The sequence below is a fragment of the Hydra viridissima genome, unplaced genomic scaffold, assembly GCF_058129835.1.
Source record: "Hydra viridissima isolate aposymbiotic clone 2 unplaced genomic scaffold, HvirCarnegie_v1 scaffold_1, whole genome shotgun sequence".
NCBI lineage: Eukaryota > Metazoa > Cnidaria > Hydrozoa > Anthoathecata > Hydridae > Hydra > Hydra viridissima.
Window position 1 is genome coordinate 3071368 of NW_028324300.1, and position 24654 is coordinate 3096021.

Below are 24654 nucleotides of genomic sequence, written 5' to 3' on the forward strand. Positions count from 1 at the left end.
TAAGTTAAGTTTTGACAACATCTATATAGTAAAAATGAGATTTACGGACCAAAAACTTTGAATGTGAATATCTCGCTCGGACGGCCATTTTTGATTTTGAAATTTCTTGTGGTAAATCTTGTACCCATATACTATATACCCCTAAAGGGGTTTACAGGGGGCATAAAGTTGGTATTATTTGTCATTTTTACAGGGTGTGACGTTCTTTACTACTGACACCCACATTTGAAGATCGTTTCATAAAAAGTATCAGTCTGATAATTATCAATAGCTTTTCTCCAATAAAATTCTGGGTGCCAGTGCTTTTTACAATCATTTAAATCAATAATAATTTTTCATCAGTTAATGAACGTGAAGAATATTACTAACTTTGTAACCGCATAAAAATAACCTGGTTTTTATCAGATCGATAGTTTTTATCAAACAGCTCATAGTGCTGTAAGCGTTTATTAGAGTTTAAAACCCTGTAATTTACATTTAAACTTAGCCTGCACAAAATTCTTTTAAATAAACCATAAGTGTATTTAGTTTCGTTATGACGCCAATACTAATTTCTGACGATATTTGGAACTTCGTGACCCTACGCGGCAATTTTACGGCAGAAATGATAAAAAAACAAGTAAATAAATATTGAACAGAATGACATCATTTTTGGACAAATGAACCATAGATGCCTATGTTTCATATAAATAATATAACTTTGAAATTTAAACCTTGGCTTACAGCAGGACTACAAATTCATTACATTAATGGTTTAATTTTTTTTCGGAAAAATATCTATTTATTTTGTGTTTATTTAATGTTTTTGTTTTTTTGAACGATAATGACCATTATACAATATTGCTTTAATGTACTGTTGACCTTGGGGAATCGTAATTTCTCGTATATTTCGTCATTTGTCATTAACGGTGAGTATTGATTACGTCATACTTTTAGCTTTCACTATGTCTGTACACAACACTGTTTTTAGTTATTTTTAAAATTCTATTGTACATAAGATCATTTTTACATGAATTTTACCAATCTGTAATTGTATATCAGATTTAAATTTGTTTTGTCTGAATGTTATTTTAGCATATATGTTCACAACATCTGAAAGCAACCCTAAATATCCGTACAAAAATTTTGTTTTGTCGAGATGTCTAATGTTTAAATAGTTATTTTATTTGACCGTTTTTAGATTTTAATATATTTGATGAATTTTTCTCATCTATTTATAAAATATTTTGTGATAAATTATTATTTTGAGTAGAAATGAGTTAACTACCATTCAGGTTTTGTTGATTATCCTACATTCCTACATTCACAAATTTTAGTCTGTACGCAACACTATACTTAAATAAATCTGGTGTTTGCAAAATGAATATACATAAATGAAAGTCATTACTAAGTAATTTCTTATTATTTAAATGTGATTAAAGATTAACTGCAGACATAATATGCAAACTTGTTTAGGGTAGCGCTATTTAATGTCTGTTGGCAACATCTGAATGCAATTCTGTAAACATCAGTACAAAATATTCACGCGTGTCGAGAATTGATTAAAACTACTTTGGAGCCCTTCATAAAAACCCTTTGGAGGATTGATAGTGGTATTATTCCTGATTACAAAAATGTAAAATTTAAAATCCTTTGTTTACGTTCGAGAAAGAAAATTTAATTTGAAATTCAGTTTTTTTTGCATTTCTACATCATCCAAAAATTCAAAAGTATATAATAAGCATAAATATTTTGTTACACTGTTAAAAATTTCCGTTAAAAAACGGAAAAATATTCTGTTACTTGCACGGAAAGTATCCGTATATCCATTTATGGGATGTACAGATACATTATGTACGGAAATTTTCCGTATCTGCGGCCAAATTTTCAAATACGGAAGTTTCCGTTGTATTAATAACTGCAGTTATAATCAACATGTTAAACCGCCATAAGTGATGATTTTTCAAACTTATATTTGGGTACACATTTAGCTTCAAAAAGAAATAGAAATATTTATAAAAGTTGACAATTGCATCTTCTTCTTCTTCGATTATTAACTGAAAAATTTGTAATGCTTTTATCAAAAGTTGGATTTCACTCTAGATATAATATTTATAACATAATTTTTTATGAAATATAATAATATTATATATTAATTTATATAAATATTATAATATATATATATATACATATATATATATATATATATATATATATATATATATATATATATATATATATATATATATATATATATATATATATATATATATATATATATATATATACTGATGTATTATCAACTCCAGGGATATTATATTAATTATTTTTAATTATTTTGTGTTTAGCAAAAATATTAGTAGTAAAGAGAGATATAGTGGTTTTGTAACAATTTTTAGCTTAAGCAAGAAAAAGTTAATTTTCAAACATTCTTAGAATAATGAAATGTTATTTCATAAATTTAGTTTTTTTTTTAGCGATGATTTAGGACCAGATGGGTTAAAGTTATTAATTTTCTGTTATAAAATAGTCATTTTTCATTATATTATAATATATAACAATGGTATATAAAATAAGTAAAATAACTTAGTATAAAAAATTTAAAATTTTATTTTTTAAATGGTTTTATAATAAATCAAATTAAATTTTTATTAAAGATTAGAAAAGAACATTTAGATTGTTAAAATGTTTATTAGAATGAATAATTGTTATTAGAGTTAAAATAGAGTTTTAAACTTTTTCTTAATTTATCTGCTGCTCAAAAAATCATCGTATTATTTGGTAGGTAAATTTAGTAATTGATTATTAGAATTTGATTTCAAAGAAGTTCTAAAGATTTTTATTTACTTAATATAAAAAAATCTAATTTTCTAATTTTAATTTAAATCTAATTTAGTACTGGCACCAACAATGGTAAAAAATTGGCCTTCGCTAAATCAGTCATATAGAGTAACAACTTTAAAGTAATCAATCATTGCACACAATGAGTTTTTTTTTAAATTTATTACTTTATTAAATATTAAAATGTTTCCTTACTCAAAAACTTATGCATTTTTATTTTTAGTTGATTCGAAATGGATAAGAAAGGAAATACTATATTTTTTTGCATTTGAGTTGATTTATTTATATTTTACAAAACTAATATATATATATTAGATAAAAATAAATTTTTATGTACTGTGGGGTGCAAAAAAAAGCCACACTGATATTTTTTCTTGATTTCAAGTATAAATTGTATAATCAAGCAAAACAAAAAAAATTGGATGTGGCAGTGAAAAATTCAGGAAAGAAGAGGTATGCATATATATAAACTAATATTTATATAACAAAAATCATTAAAGATACAGAATAATATGGGCACATTTAATATTTTAGAAAACAGCGAACGGATATAGAAATTGGACGAATTATTGAAGCTGCTGACCGAGGAGAGTCTCATAGAAGCTATGTAGAGCGTTTTAAACTCCACTATTAGCAGATTGGTGAAGAAATATAAACAAAATGGTACAACTGAAAGCTCTATTGGATCAGGGAGAAAACCTAAAACTTCAAAAAAGGAAAATCGCTACATTCTTAATGTTGTCAAAAAAGATTGTAAAATCACATGTAGTGAGATAAAACTAGATTTGAACCTTACTAATATCTCAAAGTGGATAATATCTCATCGAATAAAAGTATCAGGTGAATTTTTTTCTGGAAAGCAAATAAAAAAACCATTTGTTAGTGAAATCAATCGCAAAAAAAGATTAAAGTGGTGCATTGAGCACAAAGATTGGACATGTGAACAATAGGCTAAAGTTATTTGGAGCGACGGGTCTCCTTTCATCTTGTTTTATAATGGTCGACCTCACTGTTGGAAATTAATTGGGGAAAATTCAACCCCCAAACATGAAACGCAACCATTAAACATGACAAAAAGGTCAATGTGTGGGGTTGTTTTAGTGCACACAAAGTTGGACAACTTTACCGGGTGAAAGACACCATGGACCAGCATTTGTATCACAAAATCTTAGTTAATCAACTTGGACCAAGTATAAAAGAATTTTTTCCTAATGGTGGCTACATCTTTCAACAGGATAACGATCCCAAACATACAGTACGGTTGAATAAGAGATATCTAGAATCTAAATTGATACCAGTTATGTCTTGGCCAGCACAGTCTCCTGATTTAAATCCAATTGAAAACCTATGGTCTATATTGGATAAAAAGTTGAAAGATCGTAGGGCAACAAATGAAGATGAACTGTTCCAAACTCTTCTTGTTGGTTGGAATGCTTTGCCAAATGACTTATTAAAAAGGCATGTAGATAGTATGCCTTCTAGATGCGCAGAAGTCATAAAAAACAAAGTGTGGCCAATTAAGTACTTATACAACTAAAACTTGAAAAATACTTCACAAATCCTAATTTCTTTTTATTATATGCAATATAGAATAATATCAAAAGCATTTCTATCAAAATTGTCTTATATCACTTTTATTATATGAGTTTAAGACATTTTTTATTGCTTTTTTTTTATTAAAAAATTGAGTGTGGCTTTTTTTTTGCACCCCACTGTAAATTTATATAGGATTATGTAATATAATTATATTATTATGTGCTAATACTTTATTAACTATTTTTTTTTTTTTTTAATTTGAAGTTGTTTATTTACAAATTGATTATTTAATCACGGAAAATTTAATATTTTATTGTAAATCAAAAATGATTTGTTTTAGATAATATTTTCGATAACATTCAATCTATTTTACATTTAAAATGTTCACTTTTTAAATTTTCATATGAACAACATTCCTTTCATTTACGAAAACTATACGGCAGTTGAGTTGCCACAACCTTTCTGTTGTTTAACGGGGGAAACGCATTTATTTTCAACGGAAATTTCAGTTTATATGCGGAAAATTTCCGGCAGCTACGATGACAAAACCTCCCGTTATTTAACGGAAATAAACGGAAAAAACCCATTGTATTTAAACGGAAATATCCGTTTATTTACAGAATTTCCGTTTACATGTGATGGGTTTTTCCGTAAAATAACGGGAAGTTTTGTCATCGTAGCTGCCGGAAATTTTCCGTAGAAAACGCGATATTTTTTTAACAGTGTACTTGTACATTCAATAATTAGAAACATAACGTACAGTGCTTTAAATTTTGTGGCCTTTTTATACAGTGATCTACTCAACATTCTCTAGTACTGAATACTTTCTGAATTCTAAGTAGTAAAGTATCCTGAGGATAGTAAATACTTTCTGAATTCTAAGTAGTAAAGTATCCTGAGGAAAGTAAAGAAACAACAATCGTATTAACAATGTTAATCTTAGTATTATAAAGGAATACTTTTTCAATGAAAATAAATTTAAATCATTTTAAATTATTCCTGGCAACAAGTTAATAAAGTCTTAATTTCAGAAGGAAAAATTAATTTTCTACTTTAGTGTTTCAGTAGCCTGCTTACTAGATTTTTTAAGGGAGTCTTGACTCTTTTACATGAAGTGTTGGATGTGGTAAAACACTGCATGGATTTTTGGAGTATCACTTACTCTGTCAAGTGCCAAATAAGAGGCCTAAAATGCTGAGATTTTTTCAACATAGTCTGGTTCCAGTGACATTTCAAAGCAGGCAGACGGTACGGGATCAAATTTTCTCAATGAATCAACAATCCCAAAAATGTTGAAGGCACAATCTTCTTCTGCAAGTCTCTGAAGGTCATCAACATTTTTGAGAAGATTTCTACATTCTTTTCCAGCGAACTGACCTCCATGGAAAGGTTTAGGCTTGATGTAAAGAGCCTTAGGATACTCATCAGCTTTAGACCACTCTTCTTTCTATGCTTTGAACAGATGGTTGACAACTCTAAAGAGGAGATGAAGTTCCGTTTTTGGAATTAAGCTCAAGACCAGAGCATTGTTAAGCATAGATAAAAGAGGCTCATGAGCCATATTCATAAAATCTTTGGTTCTCTTTAAGTCCTGGCCAATTTTCTGAAATGCTGTGAAGCATATTTTCAATGAAGCAAATATTCGAAGACTTCCACATGCTGATAAGTCTTTTGAGTCAATTTCACATCAAGTACATGGAAGAGAGCTTGACGGGACTGCAAACCAAAGACAATATTTGGCTAGATTCAAATCACATGAGAGAAGGAAATAAACACCCTCGAGACGAATAGGAATCAAAATTTTTTGAACATTATGGTAGTTTTCAGGAATCTCATCTGCTACAGCAACTTCAGCTACTTGTGATGCCAAGATTTTCTTTAAAGTTGGAGACCTAGACTCCAATCCCTCCTCCATTTCATGAATGCCCAGACTGATCTTAAAGAAGCCATCACCACTATCAAGCCCAAGCTTCAAATCTTTCAGAAACTCTCCTAGGGTTTTGCAGTGCACAACTAATTGCTTCCTTTTCTATGATTTGTTATTGCAGACCTCAATATCAGTTTGTATGATATAAGTAAGCAGAAGTTAGGAAATCAATTGGCGTTTAAAGTCCAATTTTGCGTGTCAACCACCGTCTAAATCTAGTTGTTAGTGGTGCTGTCGATGATAAAAGATGTCCGAAGTAGTCAATTCTCAGCCACAAAATAACAAAATTAGTAGATTACTTCAACCAGTCCTCTCAAAAAGCTACGACTTTAGTTAATGCTGCCAAAGCCTTAAATAACTCCAGAATGAAGTTTGTGCAGAGATGCCCCACAAGATGGAACTCTGACTTCCATCAAATGGAGTCTGTGGTGGATCTTCTTCCGGCGATGCATTCTTTAAAGAATCCAAACCCCATCGTCTCTGGAGGTTGTAAGTTGACAGATCTTTTACTAACAGAAGATGAAGTGGAATCTATTCAATCTGTCAACTGGCTTCTGAGAGGCTTCTCAGAATTCTCTGAGAAATGCAGCAGCGAAGAGAATGTTAGCATCTGTTCCGTTGTTAATTGTCTAAATAACGTCAGAGAAAGATTAGCAAGGGAGATGATCAAGCCAAAAAGAGCTTGCTCACTACTTCAATAAAGATCTAAACAAAAGATTCGAAGAGGAGCTGATGAATATTGAGTTCTGTATTGCTCATTTTTTAGATCCTAACAGCAAGGGTATGTGCTTTGTGGATGAGGGGGAAAAATTTGAAGTTGTCAAAACTGCAGTACAGAAAGCTATGGAATAACTGTCAAAAAAAAGAAATTTTAGCTGGCCAAAGCACTCCTTCCCCTTCAATGTTTGATGATGAAGATGATAACTTTGGCTTCACTGAACATCTGAGGAAAAAAATGTTTGGTGCAGATTACATTAGTCCTGGAGGTGAAACAAGCACCAAGAAAGCTATTTCAGCTGAAATTAAGGGGTATTTGAATTCAAAACCAGTTCCAGCAAATACAAATGTACTGGAATTCTGGAAACAAAACCAGTATATTTACCCAATAATGTCAAGACTGGCCAGAAAAAACCTCTGTATACTTGCTGCATCATCAACATCTGAAAGAGTTTTCTTAACAGCAGGGAATATGTACAGCTCTAGAAGAACCAATCTTTCAATCTCAAAGGTTGGTATATATATTGGTATATATGAAAGAAAACACTAAGCAACTCACCAAAATTCAACACATTGTGTGGCCAGGAAATGAATTTGGAAAATGATTAACTTTCAGAGTAATTTTGAATTTTTTTCGTAAAAATAATATCGGTTCGGATTCCAATTCGAAAAAAAATTTTCCAATTGCAATCCGATCCGAAAGTATCAAATCGGATTGCAGTCCGAAAAAATAATCTGGAAAAATTTCAACGAAATATTTTCCGATATATTCTTTTCGGATCAAGTTAATCCGTAAGTAATTTCAACCATTCAGCATAGCAAAGACGTATTAATAGATTCAACGCATTGTTATAGATCAAGGGGCCGCCAATTAGCCAAAAACTATGCGTGTTACCGTCAATTTTCTAAATTCCTGATACTGATATTCCGGCTTATACTAGTCAAATTTGCTTCACTAACCTCAGTAAACCCATTAAAAATATGCATTTACTAAAGCTTATGGTTATAAAAAAGTTGATCAAGAACAGCTCACAAATCTAAAAAAGGTTGATTTGAGCTATGAACTTTGCTTAATAAAAATTTAACTGTTTAAAATTTGACGTCTAAAACTAGGCTTTTGCAAGTGAAGAATATTTGTTGTTACTGATAGTAACACAGAGACCTGTTATGTATGTAACACACTCACAAGAGTTGGAAGAAAAAAAAAAAGTACATGTGATAAAATTTTTACTAGTGTGACTGTAATCTTATTTCACACGTTCAAGTATTCATCAACACTTAAAAGAATTTGCATCAAAACATGGTTTTGACTGTTACAATGAAAATAACAAAAATTATTTTGTAATTGTTAAAATCAATAGTCATCGCCAATCAAATGGCATGTGGAGACAAATTATTCTAAATCGTGAAGTGCCATTATCCATTAATATTAACAAATCTCTTTCAGATCTACTAAATCTTCAATCTGCTAATATCATATTCTACAACATTTTATGCATAAACATCTGTAAAGGTCATAATATCTTTCACTATCTTTTTTTCTAATAAAAAATAAATTTTCTGATTTTAAAAATTTCCGAAGTACATCAAATAAGGATGTTGGAATAATCGAAACAAAAAAAAGCAATACAGTTGAAAACTTTAAAGTTATTAGAAATAAAGATTGTTCATTAAAATTTTTCAGAAGTCTGTTGTGATTTTAGTAACATCTACCATACTAACTTGCATGTAATGGAATCCAGGTTAAAGATCAATGAATTCAGGCAAAAAAATAATCTTCTTGATTAATATCGCTGCTCAGAAAAATATTTTGAAATATTTTTATTGGATAGTAGAGACCATCTATTTCCGACGTCAGATTAGATAAAGATACTCCTAGGTTTTGCAATTATCACCAATTGTTTCTAAACAATTCCGAAACACGCTTATCTTTTTTTGAAACAATGCGTTGAACATCCATCTATTAATAAGTCCTTGAGCATAGATAATTCGGTGTACAATCCGATAATCCGATAAACTGTAACGGATCGGCCGTCTCTATCTTAAACAATGATGCATATTAACTAGATGTCTAACTTCACAAAAATTCCGTAAGAAAAAGTGAAGCAATTTTTTAAAGCTTTTAATGCCGGTAGTCTTTTTATTTAAACAAACAAGACTTCATTTTTGTTTTGCTTTTAATTATAATTGCGTCATTTCAGGCTGGCAAAAAATTTGCTTTATTGCGGAGGTACGAGTTAGATATCTGGTAAATATATATCATTGATCTTAAATAACCAAAAGGAATTTGATGTGACTGGTTAGACGAGGCCAAAAATTTTCGACAAATCAGACAGACTTTAATATAACTTAATTTCTATTGTTTAAACCAAAAGCTTTGTAACAATGCGCGACGAGCATGGTTCGCAAAAAAAGCCGTATCGTTGCACGTCCATCTCTTATACGTGCATGCATTATTTAATAACAGGCATTAAACTTTAGGATGTATTTTCTGTCTAAAACACGTCTTGCGTAAACGAGATGAAAATTAAATTTCAAACGTATTTTTTAAAAAAAAACCTTTTTTCAAGTTTCTAGAGCTTTCTTATACCTGGTTGAATTCAGACGCTCAAAGAAAAAACACAAGAAAACTCTCTGAAAGACGCATAATTAATACGTAATAGGTATTATTGTGTATTTTTTTAAATTTTTATTAAATAGGCTTTATATTTTTTAATTGAACGAAAAAAGTGACGTTTTTTTTTAATTTAATAAATGAAAGTTCTCAAACTTGTAATAATTTTGTGAATCTTAAGTTTAATGTGAATTTAATGTTAGCATGTCAATTATTTGATACAAATTTAATATAAACTTAAAATAAATTTAATGTAAATATAATGTGAATTTCGTGCAAGATATTTTAAAAAGGAATCACGAAGATTAAAAAGTTCTTAAAAAAACACGAGAAAAAAACACGATAATATGATTTATTACTTGTAATACATAAAACACGTGATAGCTGATACATGACATGTGATACCTGATAGCCGAAGGTGAGACCTGAAGCTATTTGTGATAGCTGAAGCGCTCATTGACTACCCCACTTTATTTAGCGCATTTTTTAAAAAGTTTATCAATGCATTTGCTGAAACTGACACTTGTCTATTTGTTCAACATTTAGTTAATGCAATAATAATGGTTTTTTTTGTGTTGGTTTTTATCATAGCGTTCTCTACTACAGGCCTATTCATCGCGCAACCGGATTTTTTTGTGGAGGCCTACTTTTTTACGGCAAAAAAGATAATAATTTCGTAATCTTAAAACTAAAAAGTATTTTTAATTCTCTGTATAGCTTAATAATTTTCTTTCATGAAAAAAGAAAAAGAAAGAAAAAATATTTTTAAGTAATAAACAATGTAAATAAAAGACAAAGAAATTTTTTCTAATTTAAAATTTCACACATTTACATTATTATCACACCTTTAATTTTGGCTTTAACATCGAAATACAAAATTGATATTTTCTTAAATTGAGTAGAAATGTTATTAAACCAAACAAAGAATATTAGATAAATTTTGATTAAAATTGTTAACAAAATCTGAAAAAACAAACAAACTACTATATGAAACTTTTACAAATCTTTTATAAAATAGTATACTATATATATTATAAATAGTAGACAACTAAGTAGACTTCTAAGAGATTTTTAATACTTTTAGAGCAGGTTCTTTGCCAGATCTTGGAGTGACAGTGGTACATAAATTTTTAAAAAAAATGTTGCTCAATATTACACAATGATGTTCTTCCATATCCAATAAATAATGGTCTGATATAATCATAAAAATACTACTTAAAGATTTTCTGCAAACATGATCTTTAATTATTTGAAAAATTACAAAACAAAAAAATGTCCATTGGCACGAATTATCAGTTGGAATTTTTAATCCACCACGATCTAAAAATTTAGAAAACTGACCATATTTCTGATAATAGAACGTTGTTTGATCTAAAAGTTCATAATCAGTTCGTTCTTTATCATTTCGTGTAACATAACCAGCTATGTGAATAAGTGACATTTTGACATCATCAGCAATAGAAGATTCTAGATCTTGCAAGTTATCAAGAATTTCACAGCAGTCTTCAGACAATTTGTAATGGCATAACGCACATTGATGACCAGACTTCACATTAAAATTGTCAACATCTACATTTAATTTCAAAAGTAAAGATACATGTTTGATACGTAATTTCTCAATAACTTGTTGAACACTAAGAAAATATGTACCACCAGAACCTTGACGAAGTATACTATATTCTTTTTCCAGGTGATTTGTTGTAAATTGACCAAGAAGTACATAGTTTTGCGTAGTGTTAAGTAAATATCTACATAAATCTACTAGTCCATAACAAGTTTGATGTATACAAGTTGCAGTATCTTTAGAAAGCTGTTTAATGCGTTTACCTTTGGGACCTGCCATTTTAAGTGCCATATCACCAAATTGTAGTATTAAATTTAAACGGTTGTCATCAGGATTATTGATAACAGCCTGCAAAGGATCATTATGCCTTGTATCAGCACCAATGGCTTTGACATTTAAAATTTTCCACCAACTAATAACTTTATTGATAAATATAGCAGCGTCGTTAACATCACTATGAATCATGTCAGGATGTTGCAAAAGAGCAGCGTAAGTTTTTTCAGAAAATACTCTTAAAACCGTCAATACGCACTGTCGTTCAACAGGTTTAGGAGAAATAGAAATTTCATTCAGGTCAGATAACTTTAGAAAGCTTCTGGATTCTGCATTGTAAAGCTGCTTCAAATGAGTCCATTTTGCAATCCTGGTTACTCCGTTATTGTCAAATATTAATTCCTGAGTTTTTTCAGTTAACCAAAGATTACAAATATTTTTTATGAGGTGTACAAAATCATAAAGTAAATACTTTCCATCTACTGTTAACCATGGTTTTCCCGGAACAAATGTGTACATTTTAAAAAAAGACTGATTGACACAATTCCCATCACATATAATAGCTTTTACATTTGCATTGACTGAATCAATTATTTGATTGGTTAAATTAATCTGTTCAAACAAAAAATCAGATCGCAATTTTGATATTGGTATCATTTTAATTAACACCTTTGGACCTCCATTTAAACAAACAGCCATAATCCCTAACAATGTTTTGGACAATTCTACTGGGTTATCTTCCGATCTACCAAAAATAGTTCCACCATGGTAAAGCAAACTTTTTTTAACATATATTTCATCATGTAGTATGATACATAATTTCTGTTTATCCGGAAGAGAGTTAAAAATTGAGTTAACAAATTTGTTTTCATTAATATTAGAAATTTTTGAAGTAATTCGAGTCAGTGTTGAAATAGATGGAAGTTGATAGTCATTACTTAAGCGATTATATAATGCCCTTGATGTTGAAAAATATACAAAAGAGCGTATAAGTATTTCAGGTGTATAAAGTTTATCTCCAACTGTTTTTGGTCCCATAACTGAAATATGTTGCATTATTACCTCTTTTTTATTGTCCATTTTCAAGGAGCTTAAAAAACAAAGTATCTCATCAAACATAGACCAGGTGTCAACAGTTATGATTCGATTTACTGTTAAGCTAGAAATGTGACACTTAATCCCATAATGAAATGTTTCAAAGGTAAGATTTTCATAAATTTTAAGTACAAAAAAAGGTATTCCATTAAAAAATTGCAAAGATTGTATAACAACATAGCCATCAACCATAAACGATATAACTGGATATTGGTGATCACTGCTATTGATAAACTTGTTTTTGATGTCACAAAAAGTGGCTTTATCTCTTTTAAGAAATGTGTCTAGCTCATCATCTAATGTACTTTTAATGCCACCTAAAGATCTTTTGGTAGTCCTTTCAGTTGGATTAGCAGTTGGAATTTGAGATAAAGGTATTCCCAGCCAAACAGAAGGAGGATTTTTTGGTCGACGTTTTCCTCCACGCACTATAACTGTATCAAAATTTGGGGGCCAGTGTAACTCACAGATAACAGTATACTTGTTAACAACCAAATTAGAGTTTGGAATAACTTTTATCCATTTTTCACGCTCAACGTTATCACTTGGAAACCGATACACTGATATTTTGTTAACTTCACTAGATATTTTGTTTTTTTCACTTTGATAGTTGGTGCGACAAGCATACACACAACATTTATTTGGCATGATAGTTTAATCTAAATTTTATAAATATATTATTAGTTTTGAATTAAATCTGAAACTCCATAATTAAATTATATAAGTTTACTAACATTGTATTATATTCCATTATTTAAATATATATCATAAACGACATGACATTTTATCTGGTCTGAACATGGAGAAATAACTTTTTTTTTGCCGTAAAAAAGTAGGCCTCCACAAAAAAATCCGGTTGCACGATGAATAGGCCTGTAGTAGAGAACGCTATGGTTTTTATGTATAAACTTATTAAACACCAATTACAGTTTGAAACTTCAGTTTTTGGTGGCCAAAAATCAATAAGTTTTGTTAAGTAAAAAGTTTATGGCATTTTTTTTAGTTATGCTATGATAACTTAGTCTCAGTGAAATTTTCGTTCTTCCAGTTGAAATAGTTTGTGAAAAAATTGGGCAAATTTTGAGAAAATCGAAAAAACTCCAAATTTACTTAAAAAGAATTAATTTTATTATAAAACTTTAAAATCATATTTTATATCATCAAGGTAATATAATTGTCTTATTATTAAGTCTATTCTGAGTCAGAATTTTCACCCAAATTTTTGTGATCTTAAGGTGGCAGGCCTATGAAAAACATTTTTCAAGCAAAGTTGTATTTACAATAAAACATAGCAGTTTTTAATGATAATAATTATGAAACTAAATATAAAATTAAAAAAATATATAAAAAAGTGCCTCGAAATTTTATTAAAAAGTGTAAAAAAAACGAAAACTTCAAAATACAATTTCTCCAAAATGACAATAAATCAAAACTCCAAATTTGGTGTGGTAGTTCTACATATTTATAAAATTCATTTGTCATAGGGTTTTTTAATTTGCCTCGCTAGTTCAGATTATATTGACTTTTAAACTTGAATATATATATTTTTTATGAAAAAACTCTGGCAGATAAAACCACATTGTAACACTCCAAAAAAAGAAAACTTAAAAAACTTATGACAAATGAATTCTACGTGTATGAAGAACATATCCTGAAAATTTCAGCTTAATTGCTTAATTAAAACTGGAGATGTTTTAAAATTTTTTAAAAAAAACTAAAAATCTCAACTTTTAAAACAAAATGTTTAGTAATGTCATGGTAATCAGTTAAGGATGCGAAAAAGTTTTATAAACCTGCCACCCCAAAAAATAGTTAGCCGCCCCATTTACCCCCACCTATCTACGCCACTGCTTTTTGTTAATTAAATTTTTTAACAAAATTTTTTGCTTTAATTGTTGTCAAAAGTGTTATAAAATGCCCATCTGTGTTTTTTTCTTCTTTACTTTGTGATTGTAATTTCCATTTTATTTTATTTGTTTATTCGATTTTAATTCATCTAACAGATTAGACGAATTAAAGCTGAACAAAGAAAATGCTCTTGATATAACAACAGCATGTGTTGTTACAACAGTATCACATACCACTTCGTTTTTTTTGTTTACTCTCCTAAAGTTCTATTTGTTTCATAGCATCTAAAAAATAAATTGTCAAGCAACATTAAAGTATATGATTATAATAAATTTTTTATTCAAGAATTTTGACTAAACCGACTTTTAGTCGACTTTAAAAATGTATTAGTCGATTTTGATTGACTTTGAAAAATACATTAATCGATTTAGTCAAATAATTTCAAAGTCGTAACAACACCAGTAAACGTGTCATAGAATCGATTGTGACGTAATCTCAATTCAACAATTCTTAACAAATTTTTAAATGTCCAACAAAAATGAAATTCAAAATATTTCTTTCTAAATTTCAATTTAACCAGGGAATTTGAAAGATTAGCCAAATAGAGTATTTTTCTGAAAATGATTGTTAAAAACTTCATATTACTGTGATTCTAACGGAGGTTCTAAGAGGTCTGGGGAAAAGTTCTTTACCGTACAAATGCTTTTCTAAAAAAGAAAATTGTTATTTCTCTGCGTATAACAAGTAATTTATGATAATTTTCTCTGCGTAATACAAAAAAATTTATGATAACTTTGTGCGGTACTGGGGCCAATGCTATAAACATAAAAAATGAAGTTTTTTCCGTAAAACACGAAGTTTTTACCGTAAAAAGCGAAGAAAAAAAATGTCCATTGCTATAAACATTCAAAAAATTCCGTTTTTAAGATAAAAACTTCGCTACTAAATCCAATGCTATAAACGAACCAGGGAATCGCCTTTTCAGATAAAAAATGCGTTTTTTCGAAAAAAAACTTCAGATAAATTTTTGATCTCAATTTTAGATATTTTCTTCGTGATTTTTAGCGGCCACTCTTGGAACAACGTTAGCACTTCAAAATCATTGAACATTCTTTGTTTGTGTTTTTATGTAGATATTTTATAGATAAAACTGAAAAGGATTTTGGTAACTCCGTAATATACTAATTACTTAAAATCTGCATTTAATCAATTATTCAGTTCCTTGTAGTGTTTCGTTAACAATGCATGCATGAATTTAACATTCCATGCCTATTTATGTAGGTTTTCGATAGTTATTTTGGTTAAACAAATTTTTCATAGTGTTTGACTATATATATATATATATATATGTATATATATATATATATGTATATATATATATATATGTATATATATATATATGTATATATATATATATATATATATATATATATATATATATATATATATATATATATATATATATATATATATATATATATATGTATATATATATATGTATATATATGTATATATATATATATATATATATTTTACAAATGTTATAGTATAAGTATGTAATATATAGTATATATTAACATAATGTAAGTATGTAATCAATCAAACATATATTTCTAAATAAAGATTTTACATTCAAGTTTACACACAAATAGTTATAAACTAATGTGAAGTAAACTACTAATAGTGCTAATGATATATAACAAGGGTAATAATAATGACAATTTAATCATTATATTCAAAAACAGTAGCAACAGCAGAGATATATTACAATATATAAAAGTAAAAATGATAAAATGATGTAACGTATAGTATATATCAATTTCTTCTCCTACGCTGTGTATAATACGATAAATTGTGTTGGTAGAGATTCCATGACAGTCTCTGAGAACATGAAAAAAAACATTTGTGCCAATAAAATGAAGAAATACCATTATCTGGAAACGTACTGAAATGCTTTTATTTCGCTTAGTATAATGTTCCAAATCATCTTTAAGCCTAGTTTCTAAAAATCTAATAAAGCTCTTGGGACTCGATACTGCTCTCGAAAAAAATTGTCAGAAACATCTTCGTTAAAAAAGCGGCCATTAAACTAAAATGAAATTGAAAAACAAAACAAAAATATAATTTCTGCCCCTATTTAGTATGATTTCTGATTTTGTTCGATAAAAAAATCATTAAAAAAACATAAAAGTTTAGTAATCTTAAGTAATGTTTTAAACACCAACCTCTCGAGGCAATCGGTGGCGAAGCTCATTTTCTGAAACTTCGAAATCTAAGTCTTCATCCGAAAAAATTAAATCCACGTTCCTATTTTAACTTTACACAGTTTTTTTAAACACCAAATACCAGAATGTAAAAATATTTATAAAAGTAGAATAGACAGCACAGCCTACTTAATAACTAATAAAGTTTATTAAGTAGGCCTACTAAATAAAAATTAAAATTAAAATTGCTATCAATGACGTATTACGGATAAAAAAAGTCCGTGAATTTTAGTGACGTATACCTTTTATGCTTTATAGCAATGGCCGAAAAAAATACAAACAGCGATAAATTCTTCGAATTTACGCATTTTTTTACGAAAAAATAATTTACTTAAAAAATTGGGTTTTTACGAAAGATTTTTTTTCTCGAAAAAAAATTCGAAATGTTTATAGCATTGGCCCCAGGTAGTGAAAAGAAAAAAATCACCTGGAACGCGTTCATAATTGTTTTATGTGATATTGAAGTACTATCGGATGCTCGATAATTCTTCAAGATTTTTTTTCAAATGATAAGTTATTTCCTGTGTTTTTAGATGGAAAGCATGAACATTAAAGGGACCACCAGAAACTGTGCAACAAAGATACATTTTGAAGACCTGAAATTAAGGGAAGTTTTTTGATGAGATTTTAACTGTATTTTGTTTGCCATTAGGTTATATGATTAACGGAGTTTGTATGAGGTAGTAAATTCCAATTAAATTTGTATTTCATAAAACATCTATTTGAGTCTTTTAAAGAGGATTGTGTAAAAGAGTCTTTCGAAAAAGATTGCATAAGAGAGTCTAAAGCATTTCCGAAAAGGTTTTACACCACATTTTATCCGTTTTTCCAAGTTTGTAGATTTTAAGGCGAGCTTCCACCCGTTTTAGCTACGGGAAAGGGAAAGGGATGGGAAAATTAATCACGTGAGCATGCGCAGTTTGTAATTTAATTTTGAAAACTACTCACTGTGCATGCTCACGTGATTAATTTTGCCATCCCTTTCCCTTTCCCGTGGCTAAAACGGATGAGTGGAAAGTCACCTTTAGACATTATGAAGATGCACCTAAGACACAGTTTAAATTCATCAGCATTTTTTTAACGTCTTTTCTCTTTTTTCCTTTTTTTCTTCCCTAAACTTTATTTGTAAATAAATTAAATGTTAAACAAATTGTCTTTTACTACTTAAAAAGTTTTATTTCTGCTGCTCAAAAAAACCTACTTTAGTTTTGAGAATCATTCTTAGAGGTGAAAGGTTTTACAATATTAGCGTTAGCCATTTTGTTAGATTTTAAAGTTACAAAGTCTGTTGAACTATTGACAAGCATTTTACTGATAATTTGTTAAAATTTCGTTGTTTTCGTAACTTGCAAAATTATTGACATAATTAAGCTCATCGACTTAATTATCATTAATGAGTTATTTTTTGTGTGTTTATCTATGATTTTTATTAAATACTTAAAGAGTTCAACAGACATCCGATAGTATTTATCATTTATTTCAACTGCGTTTCCGAGAAAACACAACCCTTGCACCAAAATACAGAAGGATTGATTAGCAAACCTTGTGAATTACTCATTAATAAAAATATTGCTGGTTGACAACTTTTAGTATTATTATTGCTAATATTAGAAATATAACACCGTTTTTTAAAAATTAAATTTTTTTAAAAAGCAATTTAATCGTTTCACGCGAAAAACGTCACGCGAATTAGTAACTTCCTTATTAGTTTCTATATTCCTCCTTTATCTTCATCACAGGACGTTTTTTTGAGTTTCTTCTTTTAATATATATTGAAATTAGTTTTTTAAAAACTCAATTAAAGTTATGATTATATAGGATAATTGAATCTCAATTAAGTAACAACATTCTTGAAATGGTGGAAAAAAGATGGAGTAGGATTTCTTCTGCAAAGTTTATCAATCCAAATCATTTTCACAAATCAAACTATTATTACTGAATTAATATTTTTTCTGTTATCGAGTTTGAGAAATGGTAAAAAAGTTTATTGACAATCCCAAGGTATATCGTGAACTTGAACATTACACTAGTTATCGACCATGTAGTTACCAGAAGCAAACGTTAAGGTAATTATTATTTTCCTCTACTTATTTAAAAAAAAAAAAAAACAAGAATCATTAAAGCCTGTTTTAAGATTAGTTACCCATTAGTCATCACAACGTATCCATATCAAAAGAAGGTAGCTATGTTAAACTTGAACACGTGTGTTCGATTTAAGAAACCAATCAGTAAGTTATTGTTATCATTTGATGAATCTATGAATCATCTTAAAAAGAAACCCTTGCGCTTAAAAGTTTGTAAGGATACATTTTGGTTGGACATTGGTTCACAAATCTTGATGATACCCAGTAGGCACAAGACGTTCTTAGACGTCCAGTGGACGTCTACGGACGTTTAACACGTCCTTAGACGTACGGTGGACGTCTATGGACATTTAAAACGTCCTTAGACGTCCGGTGGACTTCTAAGGACGTCCACTTCCTAATGGGTATGGGAACAAATTCGAAAAGATGTAAGTCTTCCGGAACTTATTAGACAATATAACATGTAAAAAATCTTTTAAATATCTCAAATTTTTAAATCTTTTCAATTTTTTTTTTTTTATAGGAATTTGCTGATTATTTTGGTAACTTGGAGTATAATTGTGATTATCATAGATTTTGGTAAAGTTCCGAATATCAAAGTAAAGATCAGGTAGGTTACCATTTTAAATATATTTTTAGAATCAACAACAACTTTAAATGCAAAAATATTTTTAAAAGCATTTTCAAAAATTAATACAATTAGCTGCCACTCAAATTTGATATAATGAACCATCCCTATATTAAATTCATTATGAATTAACATTTAGAAAAAAAACTCAATGTACGCCGGTGGAAAATGTCATTTTCCTTAAGACACACAAAACGGGGTCGTCAACAGTCGCAAATGTCATGTACAGATACGCAAAATCACATAATATGAAAGTGGCTTTACCCGAATGTGAGCACAGATTTTGTTTCCCACAAAAATTTCATCAGGACTTTCTTTACCGACACGACAAAAATGACACCTACAACATGTTGTTTAACCATGCTGTTTTTCATAAAGAAAACATGCTAAATATTTTAGACAAAGGTCGTACCAAAATAGTGACTATTTTGAGGGAGCCCTACTCACAGTTCGACTCAGCTGCGCAGTATTTTGACTTTAGGAAGACTTACCGACTAAATGGCTCGTTACCGGTGCTTGATGAGCTTTTCAATATTTCAGATAAAGATTTAGAGAAATTTATAAGATCTCAAAGATATGATGGTTATGGTGCTTATTCATTAACTAAAAATCCAAATGCGTTTGATATGGGATTTGATCCATGGAACGAGACTAACCGTTACGTGGAAACTGTTTTAAAAACCGTTGAAAGAGATTTTAGCCTCGTTATGATTACAGAGTATATGTTAGAGTCGTTGGTTTTGTTAAAAAACGAACTCTGTTGGGATTTGAAGGACGTTGCATTTTTTCATCATAACGCCAGGTTGAAAAAGGATGTCAATACAAACTACATAGCTAATGCAACAAAGAGAGTTTTAAGTTGGAACAAGTTGGATGCAGCTATTTACAACTATTTTAATCGGACCTTTTGGCGCAAGATAGAAAACAGCGACGCCAACTTCAAACAGGAAGTTGAAAAACTGAGAGAAATGAACAAGCTGTTGCTGTTCCAATGTTCGCACTCGAGCAACCATACTTCTGTTTTAAAATCAGATTTTGGTATAACGGAAAGTATACCAAAGTTGTGTTCCGATTTACAATCAGAAGAGCTAAACTATACGATTGCTTTGAAAAAAGCAAAAGATAAAATGTTTTTAGAAAGTACAAAAAAGAAAAATGTTTTTTAATGCCGAATCAAAATGAAAATACATGACAACATTTTGAGAAAAATTACTGGTGGGGAGTATTGCTACGCCGCTTACCTAAGTTTTTATTAACTCGCCGTATTTTATTCATTCACGTGCTAACCACGTTTATGTGTAACAGTTCATAAAGCCACACAAGTAGTTTGAAGTTTTCTGTAAATAGTTTTACTATTGCACATATGGCAGCTATAAATATATATATATATATATATATACATATTTATAAACGCACACAAAAACACACACAATATATGTATTTATATATGCAATATGAGAAATTCTCATTCAATAAGAGCTAAACTAAAAAGTGACGCCGACAAACCGATAGGAGCCGTCAGTTAAACACCACGATTATCGATGCTTCTTGAACAGTTGCTTTACTCCTTCGCAATCTCGTAAGAGTTAAACGTGGTTCCATTGTTTAGCTAAAATTAAAAAAAGCAACCTTGATATTTAATTATATAGTTGAACTCTATAAGCCCCCGATTGAACTTAACTCTTGATGCAAAGAGCTAAGCTCTGTTTCAATTCGTCATCAAGCGACAATTTTCTATTATAGAAGAAAAATCTTTTGATAGCGAGCAGCTTCTCGTTAAACTTCGTGGTTTGTTATTTCGAGTTTCTACTGTAAAAAACTTTTAACAAACTTTAGTTTTATATGTCATTCATTGTATCAAGAAATGCTACGAATAAAAAAGAAACCTCGTATTGTGTCTACTAAATAGGAAGGGAAAATGCCTTCGTATCTAAGCTTTTCTTTATTTTTATCTCTTTCCGAGACACCATCTGCCTGCCCTATAAAAATATTTACAATAAGTACTTATAAGACAAATATTGAAAAACATCCTACTTCGGTGATAAATAAACGTAGAGAAACCTTCTACCTCCTGGTAAAACATCCTACCCCCTGGTAAAAACTGGATAAAATGATCATGTTTAAATATTTAAATCATTGTTAATAAATTGCATTCTTAAAAAAAACTTCTTTAGTACATTTCGTTTTCGGGAAACAAATTATTATTAATTTATTTTTATCTCTTAAAAGAGTTTTAAAAGAATTTTCTGCAGAAACAAGCTTCTTTCTTCTTTTCAGTTTCTTTCTGAAACTTTTTATAAAACAAAACAAATTTTCTTTTAGAAAAATACCTTCAACATTTCGTAAAAAAATTATCTTTAACTATCTAGAAGTCATAAACCCAAAAATAAAAAAATATCGTAGATTTCTTTAAAGAAATTCTGTTAACTCCATGAGGAATTGAAAAGCCATTGAAATTGAGAAACGAAAATCGAAAAATTGCTTACACATTTGCGTTTGAAATAATTTTTTAACTTTGCCTTAAGAAAATTATTTTGTTAATTTTTAGGCTTATAACTACATATTCAACTTGTTGAAACAAAACAAAAACTGATGGTTTAAAGGAGTATGTTTGTATGAGTTATCTATGAGTTATAGTATGAGTTATCTATGAGTTATAGTATGAGTTATCTATGAGTTATAGTATGAGTTATCTTTAAAAGAGGATGTTATGAGAGAAAATTGTATGAAGTAACAGATGACGGGTAAATAATCTAAATGCGAAAATTCAAACTGCTGTTTTGTTTCACCTTTGGTATATTTTTGATAATATATATAAACAAGGACTTATTCAGGAGAAAAGATGAATTGGGTGGTTAGCCAACTTTTCTACAAATAAAAGTTGTTAAAAAATCTTGCTGCACGAGAAACTTTTAATATGATAAGTTTCTCATGCAGCAAGAGAAAGTTATAATTGATATTTTCATGTGAATGATTGACAGATTTGGAAAATCAAAGAAAATAAAAAACATTTCTTAATCCTTGAAGCCTTTTATTAGTAGATCAAGGTGGATTGAAACCAAGAATTTTTCTGTCTCAGACGGGCTCTAAATTTCTGCAATTCCATTAGAAGCACAACCAAGTAAAAAGAAGTTTTCGTAAATTGGAAAAGAACATTGAATCAGCATATAGACAAAGTAGTTGCTATTCTTCCTTTGAAAATACTATTACAAGTCAAAAAAGGTCTAAAACTTTCAAGCTCTAAAACTCCCCATTTGCTCACTTTAAAGTTTAATAAGCGATAAGAAAATAAAAAACAAAGCGTCTGCATCTTTTTTGTTCCTCACACACAGATGCACTTGTTTGCTAATTAGCAAACTAAATTGATAGATATTTTTTAGAATTGAAGAAAAAAAAAAATAAAAAATAAAAAAATAAAAATCATTAATTAGCAACATTTTATTTTATAATTATCAAAAAGTTTTTTTTTGTGTAACATTTTTTGTCATTGATAACAATAAAAGTTGTGATAGCTGATTGGTATGATTAATTTCTCTGTCTTTACAACAGTAGAACCAGATTATACTATAATTACTTTAATGACTTTTTTTATAGTAAATAATTTTTATATATCTAAATAATATAACTATTTAAAATGAGAATTCTTTAACAGAGCTTATAATTTAAAAACTTTAGTTTATCATTTCTGAAAACGAATCTTTAGTTTTTATTTCTTGACACTTAAAATACTCATATTAACTAAAATTACTTTGAAAAAAAAAATTGAATTAAAAGTTTTGAAAAAAAAAATAAAAAAAACTGTTCTCCCAGTTGGAATTTAAAAGCAGATTCTGGTTTCAGCCGCCCCTCCCCTTAAGTTTATTGACCAGTGCTTGATGTAATATATGCATATACAAACTGTGATACATTTTTTAACTTACAAATGTTCATTTAACTTTTTATTTCATAACCATAATTTTCTATCCTGAAGTTACTATCAAACTTTAACAAAACCCTTAAGACTAATACCATTTTTAAAGTTACCATTTTTATATTTTGCTAAAAATCTTTGTGAAACCCATTAATATGTTGTTATGTTCATCAGAAACCCAGTAATGTTACATTTTACTCATCAAATGTCCTAAACTCTTTGCGGAAATTTTTAGCATTTTCTCACAAACTTATGTAAATTTTTTTTGATTCCTTACAGACCGAATGATTTCAAGATGCTTTTTGTAAATAAAAAACATTTTTCGAAAAATTCTCCTCCTAAACATTTCGTGAATATGTTACTTGAGAGCAAGAAAAAAAAAAAAAAAACCTTAGCAATCTTTTCTTTTACTTGTCCCATGCAGTAATCAAATAACTTGTCACGAGATTTCTGGTTTTCTTCTAGTAACTGATATGAGAATGAGTTTTCCCCGAATTTGAAAAAATCAATCTCAAGATTATTTTACCACCTTTGTAGCTCCTTCATCTTTCCGTGGTAGATAAATGATTATAAGTTTTAACCATACATCATATGATTTTCTTGAATCTAATATCAGATATATACAATTTATCCATGAAAATGTGCTGTGTTTTCATATTTAAAAAGTTAACTTAAAAATTAAATCTCTCGAATAAGTGAAAAAATGTGAAAATGAATTTTTGACAGGAGTTAGTAAACATGTCATAGAACCGATTGTGACGTATTCTTAACAAATTTTTAAATGTCTAACAAAGATGAAATTTAAGATGTTTTTATCTAAATTTCGATTTTACGAGGAAATTTGAAAGCCAACCGAGACCGAAGAGACTATTTTTTTGAAAGTGATTGTTAAAAAATTCATTTAACTGTGATTCTAAACGATATATAGAGGTCTGGGGAAAGCTTTATTCTTTACCGTACAAATGCTTTTCTTAAAAAGTCTTTAAAATTTTTTTATTAAATTTGTTTAGCCAAATATAGCCAAATATAGCCAAATATAGGATTTTAAAAGTGACTTTTTTGACCACCTGATTCCACACTGAAAATGTTTAAAAAGAAAGATGTTATTTCTCTGCGTAAAACAAGAAATTTATGAAAATTTTCTCTGCATAAAACGAAAATTTATGATAATTTTGTGCAGCACAGGTAGTGAAAAGAAAAAAAACACCTGGCGTGCTTTCATAATTGTTTTATGTGATCTTGAAGTACTCTCGCGATACTCGATAATTCTTCAAGATTTTTTTTCAAATGATAAGTTATTTCCTGTGTTTTTAGATGGCAATCATGAACACTAAAGGGAGCACCGGAAACTATGCAACAAAGATGATACATTTT

At 29.1% G+C, this 24654-nt stretch overlaps 2 protein-coding genes and 1 long non-coding RNA gene across 5 annotated transcripts; 1 reads left to right on the forward strand and 2 right to left on the reverse strand.

Moving 5' to 3' along the window:
• Positions 1 to 9428: 9428 nt before the first annotated feature.
• LOC149892909 (galactose-3-O-sulfotransferase 3-like) lies at positions 9429 to 21260 on the forward strand. Of its 3 annotated transcripts, XM_090080860.1 has the most exons (4): positions 9429 to 9663; positions 17192 to 19034; positions 19108 to 19352; positions 19510 to 21260. In XM_090080860.1, exon 4 carries the CDS (start codon positions 19592 to 19594, stop codon positions 20534 to 20536), a length of 945 nt encoding a protein of 314 aa, XP_089936986.1. In that variant the 5' UTR covers positions 9429 to 9663; positions 17192 to 19034; positions 19108 to 19352; positions 19510 to 19591; the 3' UTR covers positions 20537 to 21260. The 3 variants fall into 3 exon arrangements, with proteins under 3 accessions (XP_089936986.1, XP_089936977.1, XP_089936990.1); XM_090080851.1 differs by having other exon boundaries at positions 17192 to 19352; XM_090080864.1 differs by lacking the exon at positions 9429 to 9663 and having other exon boundaries at positions 18841 to 18886; positions 19266 to 19352.
• On the reverse strand, positions 10525 to 13344 carry LOC145185523 (uncharacterized). The gene has a single exon (XM_090099692.1). It carries the CDS (start codon positions 13192 to 13194, stop codon positions 10675 to 10677), a length of 2520 nt encoding a protein of 839 aa, XP_089955818.1. The 5' UTR covers positions 13195 to 13344; the 3' UTR covers positions 10525 to 10674.
• LOC149892910 (uncharacterized) lies at positions 20697 to 23987 on the reverse strand. Its single transcript, XR_016450444.1, has 2 exons — positions 23671 to 23987; positions 20697 to 21349 (listed from the first exon to the last, which is right to left on the reverse strand). It is a non-coding gene; the product is annotated as an uncharacterized LOC149892910 (long non-coding RNA).
• Positions 23988 to 24654: the final 667 nt, after the last annotated feature.

What these genes read in the sequence shown, in the direction of transcription:
- LOC145185523 (XM_090099692.1), bottom strand. Translation starts at nt 13,194, where the DNA reads ATGCCAAATAAATGTTGTGTGTATGCTTGTCGCACCAACTATCAAAGT.
- LOC149892909 (XM_090080851.1), top strand. Translation starts at nt 19,592, where the DNA reads ATGTACAGATACGCAAAATCACATAATATGAAAGTGGCTTTACCCGAA.